Source organism: Humulus lupulus, chromosome 6 (assembly GCF_963169125.1).
Source record: "Humulus lupulus chromosome 6, drHumLupu1.1, whole genome shotgun sequence".
NCBI lineage: Eukaryota > Viridiplantae > Streptophyta > Magnoliopsida > Rosales > Cannabaceae > Humulus > Humulus lupulus.
In genome coordinates, this window is record NC_084798.1 from 152,765,035 (window position 1) to 152,783,461 (window position 18,427).

The 18,427-nt window shown below is 44.6% G+C and overlaps 1 protein-coding gene across 1 annotated transcript; it reads right to left on the minus strand.

Moving 5' to 3' along the window:
- Positions 1–7,101: 7,101 nt before the first annotated feature.
- Positions 7,102–8,073, minus strand: LOC133785567 (uncharacterized mitochondrial protein AtMg00810-like). The gene has a single exon (XM_062224789.1). The coding sequence runs from the start codon at positions 8,071–8,073 to the stop codon at positions 7,102–7,104; it is 972 nt and encodes a 323-aa protein (XP_062080773.1).
- Positions 8,074–18,427: the final 10,354 nt, after the last annotated feature.

Consider the following 18,427-nt stretch of genomic DNA (forward strand, 5'->3'; position numbering starts at 1 on the left):
TAATCAGAAGCCACATTGGCAACAATATCTTCAACAGCTTCCCCGTTGGCATTATACATCGACCCCAGTGCATCGCCCCTCAGCTTCAACTTCTCCAGATGACATGGCGGATAAGAAATCTGCAAATCCCCAAGATCATTTAGATACTTGTCGACGTCATACTCTCCTATTTTTACATCAACACTCTTACAATACATCTCCAGTTTTGCCCATTTCTCTTTTGGGGTCTGCTTCTTATTACGCAATGCCAGGTCCAGGTACTTCGCAGTATCTACCTCAACCACCCTCACAAGCTTGCGTTCGGTGATCTCCCGATCTCAAATACGCTGCCTAGTGGCTTCAAGCGCTGCCTCTGCTGCCCTCTGTAAAAGCAAAAACATTACGAAATCAACACACGTGTTTTATGTGCCAATTTATTTTCTAATGTATCACTAACAAAAGAAAAGTCGCATACCTCTGCCATCTCATCCAACTACTTCTTGGCTTCAGTTACCGCCTCTTCTGCTTCCTTCAACTTCTTCCCCAAAAGAAGTTCAGCTTCCAGCTTCTGCTTCTTGGCATCCGCCGCGCTGGCCTCAAGACTGTTTGCCCTTCACTCTAGCTCTGTCTTCTCTTTGTCCAAGATCTCCTTATCAGTTTGCAACGACACAATATCTTCTTCAAGGTCGCTCATCATACTGCTAAGCTTCTTCATGCGAGCTTCATGCTGAACGCAGAATTGACTTTTCTCCATCCACTTATTGGTCATATCAACCAAGTCAGCCTTCAGTTTGTCTCGCTCTATTTCGAGTCCGACAGTACCGACCAGCTTCTCCTCTGTGGCAGTCACCCTCTTCTTTGCTTCTGCCAGTTCTGCTTCTAACCTCTTGATGGCTTCCACGAGTACGTCCCGATTTTCCTCAGTCATCATTCTCCTCGCCCGCTCCTCCTCTAATTTCGCCATCTACTCCGCCAGTTTGGAACCATTCTGCATAGCCGCTGCATATTCTCGCCTTGCAGCCGAAGCACATACATAGCTCTGTCACAAATCAATTATGCCCATTACACCTAATATTACACACATATCACGAAATGCAAAAAGAGCCTAATTTTTTAATCAACTTACCATCCAGATATGGTCTGATACTTGCTGCAACAAATCACCTTGACCACTCAAAGATCCAATTGCTTCCGTAGGTAGATGGGGTTTGCTTATACGTAACATTTCCTCCATAACTTCATTAGACGCAGAGGGGCCATATTCCGACATTACTCCTGTTCTGTCACTTGCTTCTCCCCCTGCAGATGCAGCCGCAGAAGCAACGGGGGCAACTGGCTTCCCACCTTCTGCTAACGTCGACACCATAATACTATCAGACGCCAACGCAACCGTCCCCGTGCCAAAAGAACACGTTTTCGAAGGGCGTATACATATGCTATCATCTTCACCCAAATCACTGGGGAAGTACATTGGCGTATGCACGACAGAAGACGTTAGCTGCTCCAAGAAAGCGCTAGGAGATTCAAAAGTGTTAGCACCCTTCGGGGACATAGCAATAACATCTCCTGGATGAGACTCAGGAGCGGTAGGCGGTAATAAGGAAACATCAGCACTGAGAATGTCAACACCTGTCGCTTTGACAGCCCCTGATTCCTGGCACCCAGGGATAGTTTTAGACTCAACGGCCTTACTTGCTTCAACTGCCAGAGGAGTGGTATCCGCAGCCTCAAAACCATCTCCGAAGGCATCCTCTAGAAGCTTGTTTTTACGAGAGGCAGAGGAAGGGCGTCTCCCCTCTGAGCCATGTTTATGGCCAACGGCAGACCCTTCAGCCAAATCAGAAGCAGAGGTCAATGCCTCTGACGGTTTCGCACAAACAGCAGGCGACTTCACCTCCGACGGTAAGCCATCCTGCACTCCATCTCCAGTCGCCACTCCTGATAATTTGGACGGAGAAGAGGAAACACCCTCTACATGTGCCACCCCTTCTGAGCTTGCTGCCAAGGAAGACCCAATTGCAGGTGAAGCAGAAGATGCCCCAGGTAAATGCCCAACAGGGGAAAATCCCCGTGGCTTCTTGCACAACGAGAGGGCCTGACCTGTTGGTAATTTTCCTGGGGAAAGTTTGGGGATTGCGAAAGCAGATCCTTGAGTAGTGGGGGCAGAACCTTTTGGGATCCGAAACTTCGACGAAATGCACTTCCCGTCGTCCGAATCTTCGGAAGAGGACTCCTCACGCTCCTTTCTTTTTCCCAAGACGTCTGTAGGCAAAGGCACTTGCTGAAGAGGCTTAATTTGCAGAGCGTCAGAAGGCGTGGACGACCGCCCTTGGATGAGAGAAGACCTGCGCGATAAGCCGGACTTGTCAGGGGAAGACTCTGCAGCCAGGCCAGAACCCTCCTTCTTTTTACCCTCTGGGACCCCTTGGTGTTTGGCACACGCAGCGAAGGTTTCAGAACACGCCCTTTCGAACTCAGCCTTCGTCAGTGACAGAGTTGAAGGAGTAGGAGGAGATTTCTTTAGGAAAGCTCCCAGCTGCTTCGCGCATGCTGCGGTAATCTTGCCTAGGGTCATGTCACCCTTCTGCGATCTAACCCGCACAGCTCCAGGGTCGACTCGATCCACGAAACAAAGCCGAGTCATAATCTGCATACAGTAGGAGTTCAATACACCCCTGATACTAATGGCATTCTCCTTAGATTCGTGAAGGAGCCCCTTCTCTGTCAGCTTGCTCTGTCGCTCAGAACTCATGCTGACCTGAGGCCAAGAAAAATCTGATACAAAGAACCGAAGCAGCAGTACAGAAAGTTAAACTAGTAGACAATCATCCAGATATGATTAATTCACATTAAAATTAATGAGAAACAGAATGAAAAACATGACTCACCTTTTATAAACACCCTGGCCAGAGGAAAAATTTCCTGAGGCACGAACTCAGGGTACCACGCTCCTCCAACAGCGAAGAAATATTTATCCCAATTTCGATGGGAGCTATCGAAGTCGGTGAAGATTGTCCGATCCTTTTTGGGAGAAAGGTAGAAAGTTTTCCAAGGCTTTCCCTCTATCACCTTGATCGTAGACTTGGTGAAGCACCCGTAAATGTCGTCCGATTGAATATTGACATTCCTAAGGCTCCCTATCATCTGAGCCCCGACTATAGACTGAATAGCATTTGGGAGAAATTGCGAAATGTGAGCCCCGGAGTTTGAAATTATCTGAACAAGCAGAGCCGGGAGAGGGAAGCGGAGCCATTCTATGTGTCTCAAACTCATAACTATCTCAGTAGGCTTCACCACGTCCTTAAATCGCCATTCTCGAAGCTCGGCCTCCGAGAGCATCCTCACCGTGACATTGTCTGGAATGTCGAACGATTTACGCATGCGTTCGAATGCATTTTTGTATCCATCACGATCCATGGGGTCGGGAGATGAACGAGAAGACATTATCACACTGAATGGGATGATTGTCGAAGGTTTGAGTTGAAGGAAATCTCTAGGGTTTCTTCGAAGCTTCTCTCTGGAAGTTGGAACAAAGTTTGGGAATTTGAATGAAAATTATTTTGAAACAAAAACTACTTAAATGAGAGGTGAAATTTTGAGCCAAACGTTTTACTTGATAATCGTGTTCGCATTAAGTATAACTTGTCAGGTAATCAAATAATCATGTACCTACGGATTGCCTCGGTTTACGGAGAATGACGGCTTTAGGCGAACCTTTTGGTGTTGAAGAGTCGGCCCAAGATTCTAACAGATTAACACACCACGCCTATCCGAAGCTTGGGCCAGGGGGCATCTGTTGGGCCCAAAATGTTCGGCCCAAAAACACTTGCCTCATTTATCAAATATTCAAAACGGAGCGTTTAGACAAAGAGAGGTTCCGAAGGCAGAAGCTGTAGGTCAGAGGCAATCCGCGCCTCTGACCCCTGAGCGAGACATTTTAAAAGTCGGTATCTTTGGAGGGAAATTTAGTTATTCTCCTTCCCCCTTTTTTCAGGGTTCACTTGAACCAACTAACTGCTTTATATATTTCATCCTATAAATATGAGATTCGGAGGGGAGAAAGGGATCGAACTTTGAACTGACTAAAGCATCAGAGTATTTTTCTTGCAGGTGATCCCGACGAGTCAAAGGCAGATTTCATCACCGGAGAAGAAGCAAGTTACCGTTCATCGTTGGGCTTTTACTTCCATATATAGAAAGACAAATTGTTGCCCCAACAATCCTTAACTCATGACTAAGCTAATAGTTTACAAAATAATGTAAGGACCATTAAAATGCTTTTATTTTGTATGGTACTTCAAATCAAGCAAAACCTCAAAGAAGTCCTTTTTAAAATAAGGTCCCAAGTACAACCACTTGATTGCATCACATTCATACAATAATAACAAAATTTATTATAGATTATAACACTAAAAATATGCTATCTAGCCAGAACTTCAATTAAATAATAATAATAATAATAATAATAATAATAATAATAATAACATATAGGTCATTACCACCTTTTTCATGGGAATATCATATATAGTCTTGTTATGCAAAAGTTGATATATTTAAAAAAGAAAAAGATCATGGTTTTGCTCATATAAACTATGAATTGTTGGTTCCAAAAACTCGAAATTCTAATTAGGTTTTGTTAACATCGACGAGCTAAAGATTGAGTTATTATTATGGTTAAATTAAAATTGGAAGTAACAAAATTAGATGGGACCTCTGGATGAGAACCCAAAAATAATAAAATAAAATAAAGAAAAAAGTAGAAAAAGGAAAAAGTAAAAAAAATAGACATAAAGGTTTGGGGAATGAACAATGAGGAGAGCAACAAGCTTAGCTTTGTCTCCTGTCCAATATGATTACTAGTATTAGTATAACCTAATATTCCGGAATTGATTTGCTCTCAAAGTCTATATAAAGTTTTTTTTTTCTTCTTCTTAATAGTATCCTTTATAGCAAGAATCTAATAATAAGTGCACGCCCAAGTTGTATAATTTTCTCCCTTTGATATTGTGATTGGTCAAACAAAATACCCTTTAATGCATGTCAAACATAGATCAAAAAGTTAGGGTTCCTTGATTATTATGTACCTATACGTACCACAAATTTGAGAATGTTGTTATAATAAAGATATGGCACATTTTATTAAAATTAGGGTGAGGGGGAAAAACATATTGGTAATTGGTCATGTTGTGGCTAGTAAAAGTTGTCACATTGGTTAAAAGGAGAGTTTGTTGTGTGTTTAAAGTGATAATTCTTCATCACCAAATAGTTAATTAACTTTTTGAATGAAAGAGTAGTTGATTTGTTCCCAATCAACCAAGAAAGAGGGTGAGAGTTTGATCATATATTGTCTTTACATAGAGATTCTTAGATCAAGAATGATGTATTGAGTTGAGTTAATAAAAGCTTTTAAAAGATAATAATAAAGCTTATGATCGTAATTAGCTTGAGTAAGCTCATTGGGTATGATTTTTTTAGTGACTAACAAAGGAGAGAGAAAGAGAGAGGGAGAGAGAATGGAGTAGGTATTACTTTTACATTAGGGCATGTGTGAAGGCAATGCATTATGGTTTATGGATGAGGCTTTAATTTTTTTTCCCTTTGTCATGTGCGAAGATGCTTTTAATCATTAGTGTGAGAAAGATAAAGCACTGACAAGTTATGGTAGCAAGTATGGTAGAAGGAACAGAATGTTGTCAATTTTGGGTCATAAAGAGATTGCAAATGCAAGGTACTCTGGCTCTTGGCTCCTCTAATAAGTATACCATATAGTATAGTATAGTATAGTGTACTTTTTGAGTATTCACCAAGTTAAAAGGACAAGGTTAGACAACAACCCATAAAGAAAAAGAGAAATAAATTAGTAAAAAGAATGTTCACACTTTGAGGCAGCTTCTGATAAAAGTGGAGTAGTGCCTCAATCAATTCAAGGCCAAACAGTGCCTAAGTCCAATCTAGTCCATACACCTTTTTTTTTAGAATCCTTGAATTAATTACGGAGGGTGAATCTTAGTTTGATACTAGTCCCACATTCTTTTATTATTAGTGTTACTATTTTTTTATTTTTGTGAAATTTTATTTTGTAGGTACACCTAACAAAGACGTTTCATAAAGGTATATATTTTGGTAGCAAACATAATATTACTAAAAAATTATGGGCATACATTGTCGAAAGCGACTGTCTCGTTTAACCTTTTAATAGTTCATTGTGGTGGACATAAAATAAGATAAGACCCACATAATATATTTATTTATTTAAAAAAAACTTACAAAAATTATTATTATTATTATGGTTGAAATTTTTATGACCATATTTACATTGAAAAAGATATAGAAAATATAAATTCATAAAAATTAAAACTTTACAAAACAAGACACTCCTGCCCAAACAAGAAACAACTAAACATAAGATACGAAACTCAAAAAGAAGCCAGCAAACAAATCACTGAAGAAAATGAGAATTGGGCATACTCACAAAATTGTTGTCAACAAGAGTATTAATAAATTTAATATCGAAGTGGTAGTATAGAAATTGGGATGTGTGTTTGATTCTTTATCGTTCATCAATCTAAAGTTCAAGCCTCGCAAATGTTACCCTTTATTTTAAAGAGTTTAAAGTTCCTTAATTTTTTTTTTGCTGGAGGAACGCCCTGGGCGCCAATCATTAAACAAAATGAGAAACTACAACTTAGCAACAACAACAACCAGGGCATAACAATGTCCCTGGGAGCAAGAAAGCTAACTAAACAAGTCTACACTACTGAAGATGAACTTCGTATAGAACTACAAACAACAGAAAAAGACTAACACACGGGAAAACCAGTAATTCTCTAAGCAACAACACTACATAACTAACACACATTAAAAAACTAAACAGGACCTTTAAAACGTCAGTAGTACACCACTAACCAGAGCCAACCACGAAGGACCTTGGGGAGTCACGGAGGGTACAAACTGTTATACAATCAAGAAAAGGAAAAAGAGGTTTGTGTATAATTCTCTGTATATTGAATTAAAGGCCTTGAATGCCTTATATACAAGATGCCAAACGTAAACAACAGTAAATCAATTGAAACTGAAATTAGTTACAAGTAGTTAGAAATAGGAAAACAGAATTAGACTTAACTAACTAACTAATTCTATATCCCTAACAGCCCCCCTCAAACTCAGCGTGTTTAAGGAAACAACACTGAGTTTGTCACGCAAAACAGAGAAGTGAGTGATGGACAGTGGCTTAGTGAGGCAGTCTGCAATCTGAGAAATGGCAGGAACATGACGAACACTGAGTTTTCCTTGAAGCACCTTGTCACGAACAAAATAAAGATCAATCTCAATATGTTTGGTCCTTGCATGGAGAATGAGATTGGCTGCAAGCATTACGGAACTCAGATTGTCACACCAAACTAGAGGAGAAGGCTGAGTAGTGATGTGAAGATCACGAAGCAAGGATTGAATCCAAGTGATCTCGGTCACAACAGAGGCAAGGCTGCGAAACTCTGCTTCTATAGAGGATCTAGAAATCGTATGTTGTTTCTTGGATTGCCAAGCATCTAAGTTACCTCCAAAATAGACACAAAATCCAGTTGTAGAGCGACGATCATCAGGATCACTAGCCCAATCGGCGTCACTAAATGCTTCAAGAACAAGCTGTGTTGGGCGTTGAAGATGAATACCATAATCAAGTGTACCAGCTAGATATCGCAGAATCCTTTTGACAACAATCCAGTGAGACTCAAGAGGGTTGTGCATGAATTGGGAGACCTTGTTCACACTATATGCAATTTCTGGGCGTGTGACAGTAGCATATTGTAAAGCACCAACAATAGAGCGATACAAGGAGGGGTCACTTACAGAGTCGCTGCCATAGGTAGATAGCTTGAGTCCCGCATTCATTGGGGTGCCTTGTGATTTTGCTTCTTGCATCTTGGTCCTGCAAAGAAGATCTTGAACATATTTGCGTTGACACAAATGAAAACCAGCGGATGTGTGTGTTACTTGAATGCCCAGAAAATAGTTGATATCACCCAAATCCTTCAAAGAAAAATCCTTATGAAGATCCAAAACTAGTTGAGATATGAAGGATGATGAACTCCCCATGACAACTATGTCATCAACATTGTTGACGTGGTTCTTCGCCAACAGGTAATTAAGAAAAGAAAGAGGAAGAGATTAGTGCATATGTTGAACCGAAATAGATGAATGATCTATTTTATGGAATGGTGACACAAATACGTTTTTAGGTGGTTCAAAGGTTAAAATCCTTCTACTCCACCAGTCAATATTATTGCTATACGCTGGGTATTCTTTTACAGGGTATTTTTTACATAATAGAATCCAATCCTTTGTAACTCCCAGGGTCTCCATATTTATAGGAGAAGGCACCTGGGAGTTGGTAAGAAGGTCATCCCGTGACCTTCTTACCTATCATGTCAACTCTGTGACATTAATGATTAATTCTTAAACCTGACACATAAGTGTGGTCAAATCAATAGGTAAGGGGATAATGGGCCGCACGGCCCAACCCAGTCGTGGGTGTCTGAATACGCACGTTCATGCTGCGTGTCCGAGAAGTCAGGGATATATCAGACACGTGATGTCTGATATATGCACATTTACCTTGCATGGTTGACTTTATAAAGGGTCACAGCCTCCAACTCTAGCTCGTACCACGAGCTGGATGCTTCCCTTGACCTGTGGTCTTCAGAGTCCAAACTCAGTCTATTCTTGGCGAACCCTTAGGTTATCTCGAGCTGAGGAGGTAGGGCCTTTCTATGGCAGCTCTGGTCTTGGGGATGTCCACGTGGTAGACATGATTAGGCCGTGTCTCAGCTTGCTAATCAGCCCGTGGGAAAACCAGGGCGTACACTTGCCCCCAAGCTCCTGCTCGTGGTACACGAAATCGCATAGGGCCACAGTAGGGGCTTTTAGGCTTCCCCACGAATTCTTCATATTCCACATTCTACGCAGGCGCCGAATACGTGGAACATCGTGGTTGGTGACGGTACGTCTTCCGAGAACCGCATTTAATGGCCTAGCCTATACTCAGCCGTCGTTTCGTCTTTCGAGTGGAGGGCCTTGGATCCCACATCAGGGAAATCCAACAGTCCTCCTCATGTGGCCCTTCACGTATATAAAAGGGGTGGCCACCTTATGCATGGGCCACTCGTTCATTTGAAATTTTCCAGAATTTTCTCTTCTTCTTGCTCTCAAAAATCCCCCCTTTTTTCCTTCCGGTTACCATCTTCGGCGTCCTAGAACTTCAGGTGCAAGGGTTCCTTTGAAGCTTTGGAATCAACTACTCCGACGAAGCCCCAACCCAGGCGATCCCTTCATCCTCTTCTCAACCAGAACACTCAGTAAGTCTCCTGACCGTGCATGTTTTGAAATTATTTTTCACTGTAGCTTAGGTAAATTTTTACTGTAGCCACATGCAGGGTTTTGTTGGTTTTTTGTGGCAAGAAGGGTAAAAGCCTCTTAGGCTAGGGTATCGTTTGTGGTAGGAAACCTTTTAGAAGCATGGTTTATAGGGTGCGCTTTCTGGGGAAATTTTCTGGGTAGGATTTTTGGTAGGCTTGTTCAGAATATCCAGTATTTTGGGTGCAAAACCGGGTAGCTTAGGGGACATGCTTCACAGGCGGTTTTGCCTCCCTTGCCTACTGGAACTTTCCCTCCAAGGCAAAATTCTACCCTAACCCTCCTGACACACGAATTCCAAGTAATCGGGGATATGTTGGGAGCACAGGCGCGTGTTCACAGAACTGCGTGGTCTCACTCTCCACGGGCTGGGCTTACCCCAGCTTGTGTCAAGGAAACACACTCAGATTTTCCTCCACTTTAGGTCGCCTTTTTCTAAAATTTCTTCTTTTTGTTTGCTAGGCGACCAGATGGGACCCAAGAGGAATGCTCCCAAGAAGCCTGTAGGCAGCTCGTCCTCCCGCCAAGACAAAGGAAAGGAGGTGATGGCTGAATCCCTAATCCCCAACTTCGGGCCAACAGTGGAACAAGAGCTCGAGGTGGCTCCCGACGCGTTCTTTGAGGCGGAGAGGATCGTTTCAAAGATTACTGACCAGGCGAGGGTAAACAGAATATTCCTCTCCCACAACATCGAGCTGGGGAGAGGATCCGTGATTGCCCGACCTCCCGCAGAAGGTGAGCGGAGCTACGCGCCGCTTGATGAGGCGTTCTCGGCCTGGAGCGACGAGCATTTCAAGGCGGGGGCCTTCCTCCCATTGGACCAGTACTTCACCGATTTCCTCAATTACGTGAGGTTGGCCCCATTCCAGCTCCCCCCCAACTCTTATCGTTTGTTGGCGGGGTTAAGATACTTGTTCTTGAAACAGGAGTGGGAGGTCCCCACTCCTGCGGATATCCTGTATTTCTTCTGCCTCAAGGCCAGCCCGGAGTAGCGGGGGCGAGGTGATGGGTTTTATTACTTAACCCGGTTCCCCAACACGGCTGCGGTCATCGAGCTGCCCAAAGACTTCAAAGATCAATTCTTTATGTCGACGGGGTTCCGAAACTGCGAGCTACACTACTTCAACTGTCCTCGTAAGTGCCTTTCAATCTCAGCTCGTAAGTTAAGTATCAGTTAGCTCCTCCTGTATCCATTTCTGACTTAGATTAATTTTGCAGCTATCTTCGCGAGGACAGAGAAGTCTGTGATCCTCGGGAGCCAGTACGAGACACTGGCGGGCTTGCCCCCCAGTGAAAAGGACTATCGCTAGCTCATGACAGACGAGACAATGCTGGCCTGTAAGCTGATCTCCCCAGGCCAGATTCTGAACCTGAGGAGGTCCCGAGTGCTTCCCCCAGCTCACGATACCAGGCCTATCATTGTGGAGGAAGCCGCGGGGGATGAAGATGAGGAGGACGAAGTGCCCCTCGTGAGGACGAGGAAGCGGGCGTTGGAGGTCGCCCAGAGAACGGACGAGGAGAGGATCTAGTCCGGAGCAACCGTGGGTCCTTCCGGTCAAGGTAACCTTTACATGTTTAGGAACTTAGATAGGGCCATTGCCGACCCCCGGCTAGCTAGGTACAATCCCAAATAGATCGTCCAACACCATCGAAGTGACCCAGACTTAGATGAGACCTTGCTCCACTGCGTCGACCAGCTCGTGCTAGATTACGAAAGTAGCCGTCCTAGGGGTACCATAGTTGTAGACAACACCCTAGCCTTTAGGTCGGTCCTATTCGAGGAGTATGGGACTAACCTTCGGTCATGGTCATCACTCCGGGAGGGCACCGTAGCTCCGGGTCTTAGGAAATATGTAGAAGAGTCTAGCCCTGAGCTAGCCTCGGATCCGGAACCTGCGCCAGCTCGAGAAGTAATTGCCTTAGATTCCCCCGTGGAAGCTCCGGGGCCGATGGTTGTAATCATAGATCCTTCTTCTAGCTCAGGGGGTAGGATTCCCTTTAGCATAAATATATATTTGAATTTTGCTTTTTCCCCCTTTTTTTTTTGCTTTTGCATGACTGCTAATTTGTGTACTAACCATATATTTGTTTTGATAGAAGAGATGTCTCAGACAGGAGGAAAGGGTCTGCGAGCTGCGTTCATTGGAGGGAACTCCTCCGCCGGGGCTTCCGGGCCCAAAATGAAAAAACTCTGAACGTCGAAGAAAGCCGCCGGGACCCCCACCAAGTCTCCTGCAAAGGAGAAAGAGCAGCCCCCAGCCGCCCAGGTCGTGGAAACTGTTCCTCCTGCTGCAGGGGGGAGCAGCATGCCCCCACCCCCTCCGTGAGCTCCGACCTTCGTCCGGGACACAGGGGCGGAGCCCGGGGCTTCGACAATTGCACCTTCCGAGGTGCGCATCCCAGTTGACCCCCAGGACCTGGAGAAGATTCCAGAGGCCTTCCGGGGGACGGTGTATGAGACGGCGAACTACGCCGTCCGCCACATCTACAAATTCAACGAGAAGGAGCTCAGGGCCATCGAAATAAGGAGCCCGGTGGGCGTGCTGGAATCTTCATTGGGCATGGCCCTAACGGTAAGCTGACCTTGCTCTTTTATGGTTTTTGATTATCATGCCTTGCCCTGTTTTTCCTTTCTCCCTTCTCTTTTTTTCTAAGGCAGTTGCCTCTCCGTTTTCGCAGAGCACTGCTGCCCTTCACCGGAGCATAGCCAGAACCAAGGCCCAGCTCGAGGATATGAGGAGTGAGCACTAGGCGGCTGTGGCCACTCACCAGACTTCCTTGCAGACGACTAAGGATGCCCTGGCGGCCGCGCAGGCCGAGCTGGAAGAAGCCCGCCCCAAGCTACAAGAGCTTGAGGCTACCAAAGCCGCCTTCGCTGCTACGCGGGCAGACCTAGACACTGCGAAGGCTGAGGCCAAGGCCGCCCTGGAGGCCGATTAGGCAGCTTCAGGCACCGCCATGGAGGACATGTTCTACCATTGCTGGGCCTATAACCCGGACGGCGACTTCTCCTTCTTGGCAGCGGACGTCTGGGAGCCCTTGCTGGAGGGGTTCAAAGCTCGCCTCGAGAAAGAAGCTCCTTCCGAGGCCGGGGAAGTCTCCGGCGCAGCTGAGCAGGGCGAGACGGCGACCTCCACGGGGAAGCCTGGCGGAGCTTAGGGGTCTTCCTTTAATATTCTCAATTTTTCTTTGTGTAACTTTTGCATGAGGTGTTTCCACCTCGAGACAATCTAATTATCAATTTTATTCTTAATTGACTTATTTCCTTTTGTCTATGCACTTTAGTTACTATTTTGAAAAACTTTAGTTCGCGTTAATTTTTATCAATATCTCGTGCTCTTTAGGAAGAACAACGATCAATCGATTTAAATTAACTTCTAAGTTTTATGACCTGGTTATATCCAGGAACTTAATTTGAAAACTTAGTTCGTGTTAACTTTTATCAATATCTCGTGTTCTTTAAGAAGAACAACGATCAATCGATTTAAATTAACTTATAAGTTTTATGACCTGGTTATATCCAGGAACTTAATTTGAAAACTTAGTTCGTGTTAACTTTTATCAATATCTCGTGCTCTTTAAGAAGAACAACGATCAATCTATTTAAATTAACTTCTAAGTTTTATGACCTGGTTATATCCAGGAACTTAATTTGAAAACTTAGTTCGTGTTAACTTTTATCAATATCTCGTGCTCTTTAAGAAGAACAACGATCAATCGATTTAAATTAACTTCTAAGTTTTGAGGCGACCTGGTTAAATCCAGGATAGGAATTAGTTCGCATTAATCCCCTATCAATATCTCGCATTTTTTAAGAAAAACAACGATCAATCGATTTGAATTAACTTCTAAGTCTTTAAGGCGACCTGGTTATATCCAGGTACCATATGCCCCCAAGTAACTGGGAAAGGGTCTTTCGTGGTTACTTTAGATTACACTTGTAAACATGTACAATCGTAAACGAAAAGTTAATTCTCATTGCGTAATACATAAAAAATGGTCTTTTAGGCCTTACAAGGGAATCATTGATAATATCTCTTCAAATGGATGGCGTTCCAAGTTCGTGGGACTGCCCCTCCATAAAGCCGAGCTAGTTTATAAGTTCCTTCTTTAATGACCTTGATGACTTGATATGGTCATTCCCAGTTCGGTCCCAATACTCCATCTTTGGGATCCTTACCGGCTAAGAAAACTCTTCTGAGGACCAGGTCGCCAATGCTGAAGGCGCGCTTTTTGACTTTTGAGTTGAAATAACGAGTGATTTTTTGCTGATAATGTGCGAGCTGGAGCTGTGAATCTTCTCGTCTTTCATCAACCAAGTCTAGGGAAGTGCAAAAAGTAGCTCGTGGTTGCGATCTTGGTCGTATGCCTGGACCCTATGCGAAAGTACCTTAATCTCCACGGGGAGGACCGCCTCACTCCCAAAAGTCAGAGAGAAAGGAGTATGACCCGTAGGAGTCCGGTGCAAGGTCCGGTATGCCCAGAGAACCTGGGGGAGCTGTTCTGGCCAGACCCCCTTGGCTTCGTCTAGTCTCTTCTTGAGGCTCGCCTTTAACGTCTTGTTGACGGCCTCGACCTGGCCATTCGCCTGAGGATAGGCCACGGAGGAGAAACTTTTCACAATTCCGTACCTTTCGCAAAATTTGGTGAAGAGGTCGCTGTCGAACTGAGTCCCATTGTCGGAAACGATTTTCTTGGGCAGTCCGAATCGGCAAATAAAGCTCTTAACCACGAAGTCGAGGACTTTTTTGGAATTTATCGTTGCCAAAGGTTCTGCCTCAGCCCACTTCGTAAAGTAGTCGATGGCCACCATGACGTAGCGGACCCCGCCTTTTCCAGTAGGGAGGGCGCCAACTAAGTCGATTCCCCAAACTGTAAACGGCCATGGGGAAGAGATCATTTTCAGCTCGACTGGGGGAGCTCGGGCAACTGAGGTGAACCGCTGGCACTTGTCGCATTTCTTGACGTACGAGATCGAATCCTTGGACAGAGTGGGCCAGTAATATCCTTGCCTTAAGACCTTTAGGGCCAAGCTTTGCCCCCCAGTGTGATCTCCGCAAAAACCCTCATGCACTTCCTACAGGATGGCCTTTGCTTCGCCTGGAAGAACACATCGTAGGAGAGGTAGGGAGTGCCCATGTCGGTATAGCATCCCTTCCACCATCGTGTACCTGGGAACTTGATATAGTACTCGTCGCGCACCATTGCGCTCTTCAGGTAGCCTCCCCTTGGTGAGATATTCAAGGATGGGGGTCATCCAGGTCGGCCTAGCGTCGATCATCTCGACCTCCGCCTTGGATTCTTCTATACTTGGTTTCTCCAAGAATTCTATCGGTACTAACCCCAAGGTCTCCGACTCCCCGGAGGTGGCGAGCTTGGCAAGAGCGTCCGAGTTAGCATTCTGCTCCCGAGGTATCTGCTCGATCGAGCCTCGCCCAAACGCGGACAGTTCCATTTTTACCTTCACTAGGTAGGCAGCCATCTTGGGTCCTCATGCTTGATACTCGCCCAGAACCTGGTTTACCATGAGCTGGGAGTCACTGAAGCACTGGACGGAGCTCGCCTTCAGCTCCTGGGCTATTCTAAGCCCGGCCAGCAAAGCTTCGTATTCGGTCTCGTTGTTGGAGGCCTTGAATCTGAATCTCAGCGCCGAATGGAATCTATGCCCCTCAGGGGATATTAAAATGATTCCAGCCCCGGAGCCGTTCTTATTGGAGGAGCCATCCACGAAGATCCTCCAAGACGCCTGGGTCGAGGTGGCCTGGGGTGAGTCTTCTGCAGGATCCTCCTGGAATCTTGTGTACTCTGCCACAAAATCGGCCAGGGCCTGACTTTTATAGCAGTTCGTGGGGTGTACAAAATCTCGAACTGACTGAGTTCGATAGCCAACTTTAACAGACGTCCCGATGCTTCAAGTTTTTGCAAAACCTGCCTTAAAGGTTGATCGGTCATGACGTGTATTGAGTGGGACTGGAAGTACGGCCTGAGCTTTCGCGAGGCCGTGATAAGGCAGAACGCCAATTTCTCCATCAACGGGTACCGGGATTCAGCTCCGAGAAGTCTCTTGCAGATGTAGTAGACTAGTCTCTGAATCTGGTCTTCTTCTCAGACCAATACGGCACTAGCTGCATCCTCTGTGACAGCTAGGTAGAGAAAAAGAGGCTGTAACGCCCTACTTCCTTAGAGCCGTTACCAAGTGAGTTTTAAGACAAAACAGTGTGCAAAGACTCGCTAACCGAGGTTTTTAAAACGAATGTGTGACTAATTAAAAGTTAAGGCTGTAATCCTTGAAAATGCGTCGTTTCATTAAAAACTTCTAGTATTAAACATTTGGGATCCCAAAATAAGGTTTGAAAACTGTTTACATCTTGAAATAAGTTTACAGTTGATTAGTTATAAAAATCAAAGATTATTACAGCCATTTCTCGAATAAACCCCCAACCAAAGCAGTCGGGCAGGCCAAACATGTACGCGTCGCTTCACGCTCTCCGTACTCATGGCTGGTTGACTCAATCTTTGCCCTTACCTGCAACACAGAGCACCCGTGAGCCGAAGCCCAGCAAGAAAACTCATGCAGCTCATAACATATGCAAATTATACAGTTAATCATATCAGATAGTCCACAGATAAATAGGTCAACCATTAGACTAAGCAAACACGGCCATGCCGCCCCAGAAGCCTTACCAAAGCCTGGGGTCTCGGTCCTCACCGTAAGGATATCTCATGTATCCATTGGGTCCTACCCTGACTGTAAGCATCCCATGTGCTAAGTGGTACTTCCGGCCCCACTGCCGTTCTTGGCCTTTCGCCGTTCTCGGCTCCATTGCCGTTCTCGACCTTGCCTCTCTCGGCCTTAGCCGTTCATTGCACTATAATCACACATATAATACATTTCCAAAAAACCATTCACACATATAATAATTCACTTAAGGTTATACATTAGCACATAATACAATCTAGGGCCATGCCCTGCAATAACACTATGGGTCCATGCCCTATTCTCGGGTGCTACAGTTTTCTTACCTGTATTCCGAGCTTCCTGATGCACTAAAGCCGCGAGCATGGTCCTCTAACCCGAGCTTCACAAAGACCTAGTCACAACACGTACAAAACATCCTTTAATACTAATCAATTCAAAAATCACTTCCCGGAACCAATTCCACACTCTCTGGACTCCCAAATTCCTAAAACAAATCACTGGAAACATCCCCCGAGCCCCCGGGACAAATGCCCAAAATTGCAAAATTTCCCATCCTGAAAAAGGCGTAGCGCCGCGGCGCTACCCACAAGGGCTGCGGCGCCCAGCGAAGTCAGAAAGTTCCCCTGACTGTAAACAGCCTCGCGCCGCAGCGCCCAAGAACAGGGCCGCGGTGCTCCTTCGCGAACCCAGAATTCTGGGTTTTTCCCTGCGTTTTCCCCGAGTTAACACTACTCCAAATCATCCCAAGTAGGTACCCATGTCCCAAAATCAACTCAAAACCCCACATAAACCATCTAACAACTCAGAAACATCATCAAAGAAACCCAAACACACAATCAAATCCCCAATTCACCCATTGGCCACACATCAACTTTCAATCTTCATACCAACATTCTAAGAGAAAAATCAAGCTTAGAAACTTAACAAAGAAGTGATAAATCCTTACCTCAGAAAGTCTTGGCTTATGATCAATTTTAATTGCCTCCCACCCCTTGATCCTCCTCCTAGATTCCTCAAGTTTCAACTCCCTTCTTCTCTTCTTCCTCTCATTGCCCTAGCTTTCCCTCTAGCTTTTCCTCTCTTCCATTTCTATCAAAACCAACATATATGCCAATGCCTAAACCGTGTACCCTATAATCCCAGCTGAAAATTGTCTAAACCCTCTGCCAAATGACCATGTTACCCCTCCAAATAATCCTTTCCTAAGTAAGCCATCAAGGGCACTCTAGTCTTTTCACTTATATTTCAATTCTACCATTTTCCAACTAAACTTGTTAACCACAGCAGTAACTAATGGTTACCCAGGTTACTCAATCACCAATAACCATTACCCGCTAAGTCTCAATTTAACCATAACAATTCCCAAGGTACCCCTAGGCTCCTCCCGAGCCGGGTATAAAATCCCGTTGTGACTTTTGAGTAAACTAGCTCTCTAGGACCGTCTCGGCACGTGCATCACAATAATAACACCACACTCACGTGGTACAAATCACATAATACAATTATCACATATATGCCCTCAGCGGGCTAAAATTACCAATTTACCCCTATCATGCAAACGGGGTCCACATGCATATTTATTTCACCTAACATGCATACTAACCACATAGTCATGCATCTCGAATGTTCAATTAGTCATATAACATGCTTTAAATCATAATCACGCATTTACTCATGAAAATCACACACAAATCCCATTATGCCCTCCAGGCACACTAATCAAGGCTCTTAAGCCTTAGTAGCGATTTTGGGTCGTTACAACTATCCCCTTCTCATAAAAATTTCGTCCTCGAAATTTACCCAAACACCTCAGTCAGTAAACCCACAACTCTGACCGTAATTTCCAAGGCCCACCACCTATACTTTACTTCCCAACAACACACTTACAGGAGTAACAATCTTGCCCCACAAGATCTTGTCTAACGGCCATACTCTCGTTAGCCTCTCGTTTGCACCGCAACCCTGCTGAAACTTCAGGATCTGCTTAGATTACAATGATCACCTCGATGTCCTATTCCTGATTCCATATACCCAATAGTCATCAGTCTTCTAGGGTGAGATCAATTTGTAGGCTCCCGGCCTAACCCTTGGTACCACTTCAGAATTTATATTGAATCAAGAGTCAGGACTCCCCCTTCTTTCTCTGAACACCATACTAATCCTTTGTCTGCTATCACATAGAGATATACAAATCTTTCATCTCAGACTTTATTTTCTCAAAATTTAACAATTTACAAGCTCTATTATGCTTCCAGATAGGCAGACACTCCTGCCTTAAAATTCTAACAACCTCTTTTGGCTTTCTCTCTGAACCAATGCCAAATCGTAGTATTCACT